This window comes from Pagrus major, chromosome 15, assembly GCF_040436345.1.
Source record: "Pagrus major chromosome 15, Pma_NU_1.0".
NCBI classification, from domain to species: domain Eukaryota; kingdom Metazoa; phylum Chordata; class Actinopteri; order Spariformes; family Sparidae; genus Pagrus; species Pagrus major.
Genome location: NC_133229.1, coordinates 25,867,381 through 25,880,607, shown reverse-complemented (window position 1 = coordinate 25,880,607; position 13,227 = coordinate 25,867,381). Strand labels below are relative to the sequence as shown.

Here is a 13,227-nt window from a genome sequence, read left to right as displayed (position 1 = left end):
CTGATGGTCTGCAGTCATCCTCACCTTCAGTGTGCTGTGTCTGTTTCTTGGGGTTTTGTCTGGTTGCATTTCTCCTTCACCTCCTGAAGGTGTGCAGATGTATCAGGCTGGTTCGTCTCCAGAGAGGTGACACCGTCACAGCCTTTAATCCCCGGCATGTCTGATGTTGCTTCTCTCATCGAGACTCTGCAAAGAAAATCATGAACAACATGATGTGGGAATTATTTTTAAAATGTGGTTTGAGATCGAGATGTAGTTCCCACAGAAACCACAAGATGGAAGCACAGAGTCGCTCATCAATGTGTGATGTTTAAAGGAGCAAAGTAAGTAATTTACTTGGGTTAAGCACACTATGAAGTATCTACTTTAACTGATTTTAGCAGTGAGATTATTTAGTTGAGGCTGAATTGGTACAAATACGTATCTTAAACTAGCAGAAACAGCTTTGGACCTTGGTGCATGAAGCCTGTAAGTGCTGCTCACAGAAAGCACCCAGGTAGCCGTCAGCCTTCAACCTGAGTAATCATAAACATCCAGTTCACTTCCTAAAATCAATCTCTTTGCTTCACCAAAATACTTGTTTCTGCTCTAAGAAGGTTTACAGCAGAGAAATGTTTAATGAACTAGATTTAGAAAACACTGGACACAGGTAAAGACCACAGGTAGACTCAGTGAGGTGATGGTTAGAGATCCAGACCAGTCAGGCAGAGGACACTTCTGGCCCCTGTGCATGTAGGCTAACCTGTCAAAGAGCAGAATGTCTCTGACCCTGCTGATCCAAAAGCCCAAGAAGACTCCACAAAATTTAAGGTTTTGTTTTCTCCTCATGTCTTGCTTTAAAAAAACAGACTTACATCTGGAGAAAAACTACATTTGACGCTGATTTTTTTGCTTCAAATGTCAAATGTTGATGACAAACCTTTAAAAAAAATTATATCCCCATTGAGATTTTATAAAATACACTTTTAATTGGCTGAATAAAAGCCTTTAACATGTTGCTGCAGGGGTGAGCCAAGAAACAAAAACTGAACAGAGCTTTTTTCTTTTATTAATTACATTTTTTACTTATTTGGATTTGGATTATATAAAACTGTCTTTATTATATCTAAAATTATCATTATTATATATTTAAAAAAAACACTGGCTGGCAGGAAAGCTGAGAGGTGACGTAGAAACCAGTTAATGGATGGAAACCTTTACGCATGTCTCTGCCTTGTTGTGTGAATTCAGGGTGAGACACAGAAACATATCACGTTTTCTTGCTTCACATGTTGATGTCAAGTGTTGAGGGATTAAAATAAATATATCCCCACTGAGACTTTATAAAATAAGCTTTAAATTGGCTGAATAAAAGCCTTTAACATGCAGTTTGTAACGTCCTTCAGTGTCCACAGGGGGGCAGAGTGGACCAGTTAAACTAAACCAGCATGAGAGAGGGACACACACACACACACACACACACACACACACAGATGGAGGGAGGGGATGTTTGCATGCTCGGGACTGGACAGAAAGAGGGAGGGAGGGGTTTCTGTAAAAGCCAATGCCCGGGACACAATGTGGATCTCTGCTTGATTCACCGAAAAGCAATTAATGTTCGCGGGTCACAACCGGGTTAGACCGGGTCTATTTTTAGCCCTGTGTGGCCTCGGAGGCCTACATATTGTTGAATCAGTCACGTCAAGCATCGAGCGTGGCCCCCAGTCGTGCCACAATTTAAAAAACTGAATAACACTCGCAGCACTTATTCAAGCTGGGTTATGTGCTTTTAAATCTGGGAATAAAAAGTCCAAAGAGCGCGCTGCCTAATTGGGTGAAGGGTTGAGGGAAATCTGTCTGATTAGCCCTCTCCAACAGACGGGGATTAAAGCTTTTAGTCTGTAATTATTATAAAGCATACGTCAGCAGATATCCACCCATTTCCAGGCTGACAGAGGAGCGGAGGGATGTGCTGCTAGGCGGCTGTGTGCGCTCTCTGTCAGGCGTGGAGAGACCCAGGAACAGGAATATCCTCCTCCTGAGTCAGTGCCACGACGCTGACACACCACCGCACTCACCCCGGCAGGCAGGCAGGGCTGCCTCTGCTCCGATAATAAGCATCCTATGCTATTCTGCTCAAGATGGCGGTGCAGGCAGCGGAAAAGGACGGAATAGTGAGTATCTGGGAGCTCCGGAGGGGAGGCTGGTGCTGGGTTTTTGATGTGTTAACGTTACATTTCCGTGCGTAACGGCCTGTGGATTTGATTTAAGCGCACCGTTAGGTCGATTATCCGGCGCTTATTGTAAATGCGGAGCGCACCGAGGAGCGCGCTCCTGTTTCATCCGGTGGCCGCGGAGGAAATCCAATATGTTGGCGGTGAAATGCACCCGGGTTTCGTGCTCTCACGCAGCCCAGCTCGGCTTCTCCTCTCGATGTGCGCATTTTCACATCGCAGGTGTATGTTTATTGATCACGGAGGCTGGTTTATGACAGGTCTGCTGCCGCTGCTGGTGCCGCTGCTGCCACCTCGTCATTGTTGTGGAAGAGCCGCATGCAAGGCCACACCGTGTGTATTTATTGATAAACAGGCCCGCAGCCTCGTGTTGGCTGTTTTTAATCTCACTCGGGTCAGTTTATATCCTACCTGACAGAGCGATAAATGACACTTTGCATCCTGTGTTTTCTTTGTCACTGGTGTTGAAGAATGTGGAGGATGACCACCTGAACGACTCGCTGGGGAACCCCGGCCTCATCTCACCTGACAAGGAGGATTTGTCACGTCTCCTGGTAATGAAAGATGCCTGAACGGTCTCTTATAATGTCCGCGCTGCTCGCTCCGGGGCCGTGCGTAATCGATTCAATGTGTTTTGCATAGACGGTGCCGTTCAGCGGGCGCATCCGGGGCGGCATGCGGCCAGGGAAGAAGATCATAGTGATGGGCATTGTGGACCTGGAGCCAGACAGGTAAGATAACACCTCATGCATGCACGCACGCCTTTATCACAAAAGCCTGGATCTATATCTCAACATGCATATGCGTTTTTAGAGCTTTTTTTGTTGTTCTCGGGCCAGTCTGACTTGCACAGCCACTCCAGGACACATTGAGTAATGCGTGGGCAGTCAGAAGAGAATGGTGGCTTCTTAAGTATGCAGAGACAGGGCGTTCCCAAACCAGCAGGGAGAGAAAAGGGGGGTAAAAAGGAAAAAATGAGGAGCCAGTGAGGCAGAATTGTTTGGGTGTGTCCTTCCCCTACATGGAAACTTGTGTCAAACTTGGAAGAAAACCTCCCCATGACCTCATCATGTTCTGCTGCTGCTTCTGCTGCTGGCACAGCTTTCATGGCAAAGTTCATGTGAATGTCCTCCAGGCCTCAAAATTACACTCCTTTGTTGCAAGTTCTGCCCTGATCATCAACATATGGTTGTGTGTAAACATCACAGCTGCAGGGGAAGGAGGGCAAACCCAAACTAGCAGCAGGGATTATGCATAATTAACACACAATTGGTTTGCAGCAGCAGAATTATGCATTATGACTGATCCCAGATTAGTGAATGGACTCACGCGCTGCCCTCTGTTTCCTCCCCTCCTCAGCTTTGACGTGAGTCTGACCTGCGGCCGGGACTCGGAGAAGGAGGAGCCCCCGTACGACGTGGCCCTGAAACTCACCGCCCGCTTCAGCGACCGCCAGTTTCTGCGCAGCGCCCGAGTCTCTGGGAAGTGGGTGGGGGAAGAGGCGTCCACCGCCTACTTTCCCTTCATCCCTGATCAGCCTTTTAGGGTAAAGATGCTTTTTTTTTGTGCTCATTACAAACTCACACGGCTGATGATTCTGCTGCTACAGGTTGAAAGCTGTTGGTTCTAGTTGAAGACGTGTTTTCATGAGGATCGTGGGACGCTCTTTTCCTTTGGATCTCATGTTTCTGTCGTTTCATTGCTGTGATCTGACTCTAAAGAACAAGAGTCCTCGGTGACAGTATTTGATCTAAACCAGCTCATTTCAGAGTGAAAACAGCGGTGAATCTATTCAGCAGGTGTGTTTTTATTCATTCAGTGCGCCATGAAAGTGTTTGCACACTGCAGTCAGACAAGTACATCAAAGATGAACTCAGAGAGAGCGCCACAAAATCCAACAGATCTTCACAACAGAAACTGCAGTAGGAGCGATAACTCCAACTGCTGAGGCAATGTTATTTAAACCCCTGGATAGTAACCCAAAGTGACTCATGGCCAACCTATGAAAAGGAGACCCATTGATGAACACTGAATGGAGTAAGTTTACATGAGAAAACCACTCAAGTATTCAAGGCTGAGGTAAGCTTGAAAAGAGCCGGTTCATACAAAGTGTTTTTTGTCGAAGGCCGACGTGTTTTCAAAGCTGTTTGGAGGCCAGTGGTGCAAACAAGGCAGCCAACAAGAGGAGGAAAAGGAAAACACGAAGCAGAAGAGTGTACGGAGTCAGTGCAGGGTTGTAATATGTAGACAAAGCTGTAACCTGATGTGCCAGATGGATTGGCATCGATAGAAACTGTCTCGAAAAAGGGCAGGAACCTTCAAAAAATCCCCTCTGTCTGTCACCATCTATCAAGAGCTAACTATCAAACTCTTCATGTCGTTTTTGTCCATGTAAGCAGATGCGCAATGGATTCTGGCAGCGCTGTGTCGCCCTCTGACAGACAGGGCATCGCGTTGCCCGCTCATCATTTGCATTAAATTGAGGTCTCGGCTTCTTGAGTTAAAATGAAGACAGATTCAGCAACTGCACGGCTTGTTTCTCTCCTAAAAAGTCTCCAGAAACACATTTTAATAACTATTTTCGGCAGATAAGTGAGTTTCCAAATGAGTCGCCGTGTTGGCCCGGTTTGAAATCCCACAGCAGACATCCAATGAGTGGTGTCCGTCCAATCAGGTGCAGTCAGGAAGTGCATCGTAACATCATACTGTAGGTACATGACATAAAGATGTTAAAGCACTAAAACAGATCATTTTCATCATCCTCACAGACCCAATCCCAGTGCAACATACTTGTCTCTGTTCATATCACTGCAACTTGAATATCTTTGGGTTTTAGGCTGTTGAAATGAACAATTAAAGACCTCGGGGTCTTTTCTGAATCCTTATAAATAAAACGATTAACGGACTAATCCTCCCAAATCTTTAAGGGATATATTGATATTGAAAATACAATATTTGAGTCTTACAAGCGTGTTTCGATAGAATTTTTCATTTAAAATCCTGTCGTCAGCATTATAAACAGTCAGCTGCAGGAGAGAAACAACAGAGATGTTAATGTCTTTTCGCAGCACAGAAACAAGAGACAAACAGGAAATGTTTTCCACGCTACATCATATCTATCTACTGTCCATGCAGGCTGTATCCTGTGTCGTGGTCTGTTAACTGAATGAGCATCAGCTGCTTGTGTGTTGGATGGAGAGGGGGGTTGAGCAGCTGCACGTATGCACGATGAGTAACTCTCATTAGACCTGAGGACGTTTAATCATATTCCGCTCTAATAATTCTGAATATGCACACGGATGACACATTTGGTGTTGGGCTAAAAATATACGCACGGTTGTGAACTCACCAGCCTTTAACAACAGAGTCGTTCCCTCAAACTGCTCTTCATTTCTGCTTAGAGAAAGAAGCTTCAGTCCCAAATTTCTGCAGACAAAACAACCACCATGTTTGGCTTATTTTTAGAGGTGATCCCTGCGTCTGGTGATGTAACGTCATCTCCCTGATAAAGTGTCATTGTTTGTGGTCGGAGCGTGACGGAGCAGGTCAGCACCATCATGACTGTCGGAAGCTGCAGGCTGCAGATTAAAAGGCTGTCGTGCAGATTGCCTCCAAACTGAACTCATGAATTTGGAGGCATGTGGACGGACACATGATGTGCTGCGGTTTCTGTGTCTGACTCCGTGGAAACAATCTGCCTCAGGAAGCGGCATCACACCTACAAGTTTGTCTTCTTTGGCCCGAAACCAGAGAGATTTTTAAGCTGTTGCAGTTTTTGTATTTGGTTTGTTGAGGTTCAGTGTGCAGATACAAGAAAAACTAGGGCTCTTGAAGATCGGCCTGGTTAATTTATCAGACATGTTTGGACAGCTGATTTAAAGCATTAGTCCAGATTGTGATTTGCACTCGTTATGTAATCGACTCTACAAGCAGGATTAGCAGATCAAATGTGAGCACGCTTCTAATCAAACCCTTAAAACTTTGAGGTTAGTAACCGTTTCCTGCGTTTAGTTAAAGTGCTCTCGATATTTTTTTTAATTGATAATGAAAACATGGCTGTACCATGTGAAAGCTCAACTGAACGCTCAAATCTGCAGATCCACTGCAAAAACTCAAGATCTTACCAAGTATTTTTATCTAATTAAACAAATCTCTTAATCTAAGACACAATGACCTAGAAAAAAACATTCCAGTGAGACAAACAGGACTTGTTTTTGGATGATTTTTACTGGTTTCATTGGCAGATTTTTAAAAAAAATTATTACAAGCAAGAAACTGATACTGAGATACTGGAAAAAAAATAATTCATCAGCTCTTCAGAAAGAGACAGAGAGATGTTTTCGGCCAAAGCAGGCAGCTGTTTCCAGTGAATGAACCTCTGGAGTGCGACTGTACACCACCTGCACAGCCCCAAACTGTAAACACACTTCGGATGTGTAAATAAGCAGCTGTTATATTAAAAATAAACAAATAAAATACAAAAGTATAAGTAACCAAAAAAAATGACTTAATTAAGTAATCTGAGTAGTTGTAATTAGTTACTTCCACCCCTGTAAATGACGTTAGCCAGAGACTAAGTCTTATTCTCCAGGTGTGAAGACTGAGTGTAGGGCAGTGGATACGGCATCCTCTGTGGATCTGTTGGTTCTGAAAGCATAGTGGTGTGTTAATTAATGCGCTGCTGCGAGGTGGATTACTGTAGGACGGAGCCAAGCTAGCTGTTTCCCCCTGTCTTTGTGCTAAGCTATGCTAGGCTAACTGTCTCCTGGCTTCATATTCATCATACAGACTTCTCATCTGTTCTCCGAAAGAAAGCCAAAAACTGATTTCTACTGGAACTATTCCTTTAAGCACTTAATTCACGTCACTTCTTTAATCTCAACTTGCATTGTTGGCGCTTCTTGTCATCTGATCTTCTCCTTCCTCTCCATCTTTCTCTCCATCTTTTCTGTCGTCCCCTCCCTGCAGATTGAGATCCACTGCGAGCACCAGAGGTTCCGGATATTCGTGGACGGACACCAGCTCTTTGACTTTTATCACAAAGTAAAATCTTTGCCCTCTATCGACACAGTACGGATACAAGGAGATCTACAGATCACCAAGCTCGGTTAACTTCCTCCACTTCTTCCCGCTCTGCAAGTCGTGTGCGAAGCAAGGACTTGATCACAGATGACCGTGCACACACACACACGCACCTGTTACGTCGTCATCACCCATAATCCATCGTGCAACACTGCAGCAGCATAGCGACTGGAAAAAAGGCTCCGGCGGTGACAAGTTAGAGCTCATTCACTTCTCTCCATTTCCTTTTCTAATTAACCAGGATCTGATATGATGATGCTTTGAGGGTGAATGTGTTTGCTCCATTTTCAGGTTTTTCTCCACGTAGCCCCAGTTTAGTCAGATCAGGGATCTCACGGCTAATTATAGCACATGCATTTATCATGCTGAATTCATTAGGGAGGTGGAGGCAGGTGTGGAAGACAAAATAATAGGTACAAAAAAAATGTTACTCAGGAAAAGATATCTGGTACTTAGCAACTAAAATGAAAGAAAACAGTTGAGTAAAATCCTACAAATTTGGTGACTAGATAAAGGTTTTAAATCTGCAACTCGTGGGCGTATTAAAGTCTTCCAAAACCTTTTGAATAAACTGGAAAATGCATGTTGATCAAGCTGAAAAGGATGCAACAACAGTGGCAAACATGCTGCAAAATTTGTCAGTATTGGACCTGAGCAGTGTTAAGATGTTCAGTCTGAGCCTTGACTCATTCCCGAGGGCAGACGCATGATTCTTCATATCAGATAAAACTTCTTCAAAGCAAAGTGTTTCCGCTGTTTGACGCTTTCAGATTTCATTCCACTCACTCGACCCAGCTGGGTGTGTGTTTACCGTCTAGAAGTCGATCCCCTGACCACAACAGAGTGCAGCGTTACACCCTTTTTTTTCTCTCTGTGCTGGTGTATTTCCAACTCCGTGAGGCACTCCCCCTGCTCTCCCTTGGGTTTATCCCAGTTGTCATGGTAACACGCTGCAGTCTCACCGACCCAAATACCCAAAATGAGGATTAAATCACGACAAGATGTATCGGAACGCGTCCCATACCGCACGCGGCGTGTGTCGGCAGTTTTTAGCGATCGCTGCGGCTCACTCTCCTCTAATAGAAAGTATGAGTGTTTACTTTGAAATCAGGTTGAGAATTGGACTCACACTCGCAGAAAGCATTTTTGTTTTTAATGCAAAGCTCATCTGAATTGTAAACTAAACCAATATGCAACTTATTCTCATAAAAAAAACACACTTTCTTCAGTGCATATTTAGGAGAAGTGAACTCAACTCTAACTTAACTCCATTCAACAGTCAGTTGGTTGTGTGGAAGCAGAATAAGATCCCGATATTGGTATTTTGAATGTATAGTATTCATGTTTCTATAGTAGCATAGAAGATATAGTCATGCACAAAATGATTACTTAACGTCACAGTTTTTTGGTGGTATGGCTGGTGCTGTTATAGTCCATATTCAGTCCCACAGTCTTAAGTCTCATGTGTTTTTTATGGCGTCAGTGTTTCCTCAGTCATTCCACACCAGCGTCTCGTCGTCCACACCGAAGCGTTCCCGTCTTTGTTTAATGCAGCCGGCAGGTTTAACAAATACAGTCGTGTCTTAAATTCATCACGTGGTTTTGTCTCATCGACCTTTTCACTCTGCGCAGGATGTCTTTTCCTTTCACTGAGGTGGAGAGGAAGTTATAATTAAGTTAGTATTAAGAGTGTTATGTCTTACGTTGCTCTGTTTACACCTCCGACCGTATCAGTTGAACACTTTACAGTAGAAGTAGGCAAAACTGTTACGACGTAGGTTTTTGGGTACCACATTGTACTGTAACAAAGGGTTTATAATATGTAATTTATGGCTTTAATAATGAATAATAAATAATTTAGGTTGTAGATCACTTATGAGCTGTTATGAAGAACAACTTGTGGGGTTGCCAGATTGTGGAAAATTGCTTTTGTGTGTCTATAATTCTGCTCGATACAGAAATCGTTACGTCGAATACATCCGGTCCCAAATATCTCTCTTCTAGGATTGGTTTTCATATGAAAAGATCAATATATAAGCTCAATAATTTAGGGTAACTGTTATATTACCATCCACAGGGACACTGTAGAAAGTATGCTCAGACCAGATTTGAGTCAAAACGATACCCAGTTGACAGGAACTACCTCTCCTTCCGCCTGTCTTAATCATATGCCAACTTCGGCTCTATAAATGCGGAGACAGACTTCATTCTGTCATAAAGTTCAGTTATAAATGTTAGTAAATCATTAAGGAAGATTAGAATAAAGTGAGGATCAGAAGAAATTCTGCAACCTTTCAACTCAAAAGTTGTTCCTCTTAATGGCTTATAATGAATCTGTAAAACATTAATAATATATTTATTACCCATGGGTGAAGTCATTATTTACAGCTAATCCCTTGAAGGCGAATGATTAGAAAGTAATAAATAGATGAAAACTTGAACTAGGTTGAAGAAGCTTTGATCGTCTTTGGACAGATGTTGTAGCTGACAGATGTTCACATCAAACAGAAAATTAAATGCATCGTCTTAACGCTGCGTCACGGTTCAGATCCACTTCATGAGCAGCTCGACGAGTAAAGAAGCAAAGAGTAGTTGTTGGTACATGGTCTCACAAGGCTGCACAGAACTAACATAAAGAACTTAACAAGCTAATGAAGGTTTCCTGTCACCTTTTGCTGCTGCGAGTTTGGGAATAAGCCATGACGTCTGTGCAGAACAGTTGCACTGACTCCACTGCGGGGCACTCAGTAATTGATACTCACACTAATGAAGCTTCCTTTAGATTTCTGAGGAAACCACTTTGTTTAACATCTCATTACTCTCCGTGCATCCATCAGAACACAGAGAGGTTTCGACCGATACGTGCATGCACTGACTATTTTTTAGCTCCTTTCATGTAGCAATAAGTCGCTGCTCTGAGACTCTGAACTTTATTTCCTCCTGGCTGGTCAGAGGTCTTTGCTCCTCGTTTCTTTCGCTTGGCGAGCGCTGGTTAATTTGGGACACAAACAGGAAATGAGTACAGTTTGGTATGAGGGGGCAGTGAAAGGAAGCGAAGCCAGTGCGATGCATCGTTACTCCAGTGTTGCAACGGAACAAAACGTGTACAGATGATGTGTTACTGTGTTGACAGGGTGTGTTGTTTTTTTTTGTGTTCTTTCTATTAACTGGTGACCATTAATTTGTAACACATAATAACATGTTAATATACACCATGTGAAGAATATGACTCAGCTGTGTGTTTCATGGATGTGTAAATACAAGTTCATGTTCTGGAGTCAAGATGGCAGCAGTCAACGGCATCGTCGGCGGTAGTGCTGTTGCTAGGAATTACGGGGGAGGGAGATGAACAATTCAAGACTTCCTGAATTAAAGGGCTCAGACTAGGGAGCATTTTGTGTGTGTGTGTGTGTTTGTGTGTGTGTGTGTGTGTGTGTTTGCACAGTTTAATTCTGCATCAGCAAACTGTTCTTTGGGACTGTTGTGGGTTTTCTGCTCAGCTGGATGCGGTGCAGGTACATGATCAGATGATGGTACTTGAGCTTACTTATTTGGTACTGGTGCACTTTAAAAAGGCTGTTGGTGTCCACGTAAGGGACTCACAACTGCTAAGTATTCCAGTTTTGGTACGTGTGCTCAGAAAACCTCAACATATATTGTTTTTCTTCCCGAAAGTTCCTGATCTCCTGATGATCCCATGTCTTTTGAAGAACAATCCCTAAAAACAGTATTTTCATTTGTTCTCTAACCCTTTAAAAATGTAACTGAAAAACTGAATGTTATGCTCCTCTTGATTGTAATCTGATATGGAAATACTGTTCATGTTCACCTCGTTACTTCTGATCCACTCGTCATAAAAACAAGCCACCTTCAGTTAAAAATCAAGGCCGTCTGATGTAAGAGAAATGGTTTATTTGACCCTGCTTTTTGGACTTTGGATGTACATATTTATGAACGTGGCCTGTCGAGTAATCTGAGCAGAAAGCGTTTTGTTGTGCATGTAAGCTAGTACCTGGCATTTTCTATACGTGAACGATTGAGGTATTGCCAGTTTTTGCTCCAGTCACGCATGCTCTTTCTTTTTCTTTTTTTTTTTTTTACAAACTGTATCAGGTGCGTTTTAAGGGCAGATCTCCCCTTGTGGTTTTATTTTCCTTTGACCTGTTTACCTTTTTATAGCCTAGGGTTCCAGTTTAGTACAAATTAAAATCTTTAAACATTAGGATGCACAAAGCAAAGATATGGACTAAAGTATCTAAATCAGTTTTCTCCCCACAAGTAGAACAGCACAGTGACTTTCTGAAAAAGTGCTAACATGACTGTTGTGAGAACGACTACATCATGATGTTCATTCACAGTATGAAAATAAGTAGAAGTAGGCTGATCTGTTGCTAATGTGTCGTGTGGTTGTACAATCATCATCATTTCTATTTATTACAGTGTAAACCAGCAGGGTTGTGTGTGGTAATTTCATACCTACTGTATTGGTAAACGTACGATTTTATGCTGTTTATATGAAGGCATCTTGAAAGGTTTTTTATTAATAATAATGACAGTGTTTGTTTTGTTCTGGGCTCTGACATGTACAAAATATCACAAATTGTACTTTCCTGTATGACACAAGGAAACGTGTGAAGTATTGGATAAAAGCTTCTTTTCTTTTAACCGCAAAACAAGGTTAGGATCATTTTTGATTTGAGTGTTTTCTGGGATGTACCACGTCTGAAGATCACAGGGCTGTTGAGACTTTGAGCATCATGTTGGCCCCCTCTGTTGGCTGCTGTTTGATCCAGTGTTTCATAGCTGAGCAGCTTTTTGTGGCAAACAGAAAACAGGAGAACTTACATTCACGACGTGTTGCAAATTCCCAAAATACCCTGAGATGACCCTTGTCGAGAATGTCCACTGGACCAGTGTTTAGATGAAGACAGTACATTCCACCGTTGTGTTAGACCTCTACAAATGTTGTTGTTTTTTTTCTCTCCTAATGCTTTTGTAAAAACAGCTACTTTGCAAAACAATAAACTTCTCATCTTGGAAATGTTCTTGTGCTCAGATTCTCAACACTGACTATTCACTCAGACAACAAATAAAACATGTAGCTAACTTCCCTGACAAACTAAAGTGTGTGTGTGTGTGTAAGTTTTTACTGAGGGAATTAACCAAATAGTGACAGGAAATAACTTCAGTGTTTAAGAAAAGGAGGCTGTCTGCTCCCGTCATCTCTTTTCATATATTTAGAGCTGGTATAGATTAATATTTTTTACACTTTGAATCACTATTTTGTCCATAGCCTGTATTGTGTTTTGATCCAGGGTTAAATATTTTATTACAATGACTACTCCTAACTCAAATTATATTGAGTTATGTTATCACATATATTTTTAGGCTATATATTCTGAACACAGGTAGGTTTTAATATCTTAAACTTACTGTAATGCATGTAAATTATGGCAAAGTAAACAATTACAAACATCACAAAAGTGACTCAAGATTTCAGTGCAATCAAAATCTCTTCACCTACATTTACACATTTACAAATAAGTCATTCAACTAAACTAAATTAAATCATTTTTATTTATATGAAGATGTTCCATGAGGTAATTTACCATAATTGAAAATAAAAAAATGAACTTTTTTTTCATGGTCATAGTTAGGTTGAGGCACCAAAACTGCTTGGTTAGGTTTAGGAAAAGATCTCAGGAGGTGTATCATGTTTTAAAGATGGTGTCCGGTTAATTGTTGTTATACCCGGAAGACAAATTTTTGGCTCCATGAGACACTGAGTGACTTTTATAGGAATGGACGGACCCTGCATACATCTATGTGGGTGATGTTTTAATAAACTTCATACACAAAAAAAAGCTAAAGTCACTGTGTAAGCAGTAAGCTAGAAGGCTAATGTCAAGGCTACATCAGTGCTGTTGCGCGC

At 42.2% G+C, this 13,227-nt stretch overlaps 1 protein-coding gene across 1 annotated transcript; it reads left to right on the top strand.

The window, feature by feature from the left end:
- The first annotated feature begins 1,770 nt into the window (after nucleotides 1-1,770).
- On the top strand, nucleotides 1,771-12,340 carry LOC141008930 (galectin-related protein-like). The gene is made up of 5 exons (XM_073481293.1): nucleotides 1,771-2,153; nucleotides 2,684-2,767; nucleotides 2,856-2,944; nucleotides 3,573-3,759; nucleotides 7,182-12,340. Exons 1-5 carry the CDS (start codon nucleotides 2,121-2,123, stop codon nucleotides 7,323-7,325), a joined length of 537 nt encoding a protein of 178 aa, XP_073337394.1. The 5' UTR covers nucleotides 1,771-2,120; the 3' UTR covers nucleotides 7,326-12,340.
- The last annotated feature ends 887 nt before the right edge of the window (nucleotides 12,341-13,227 follow it).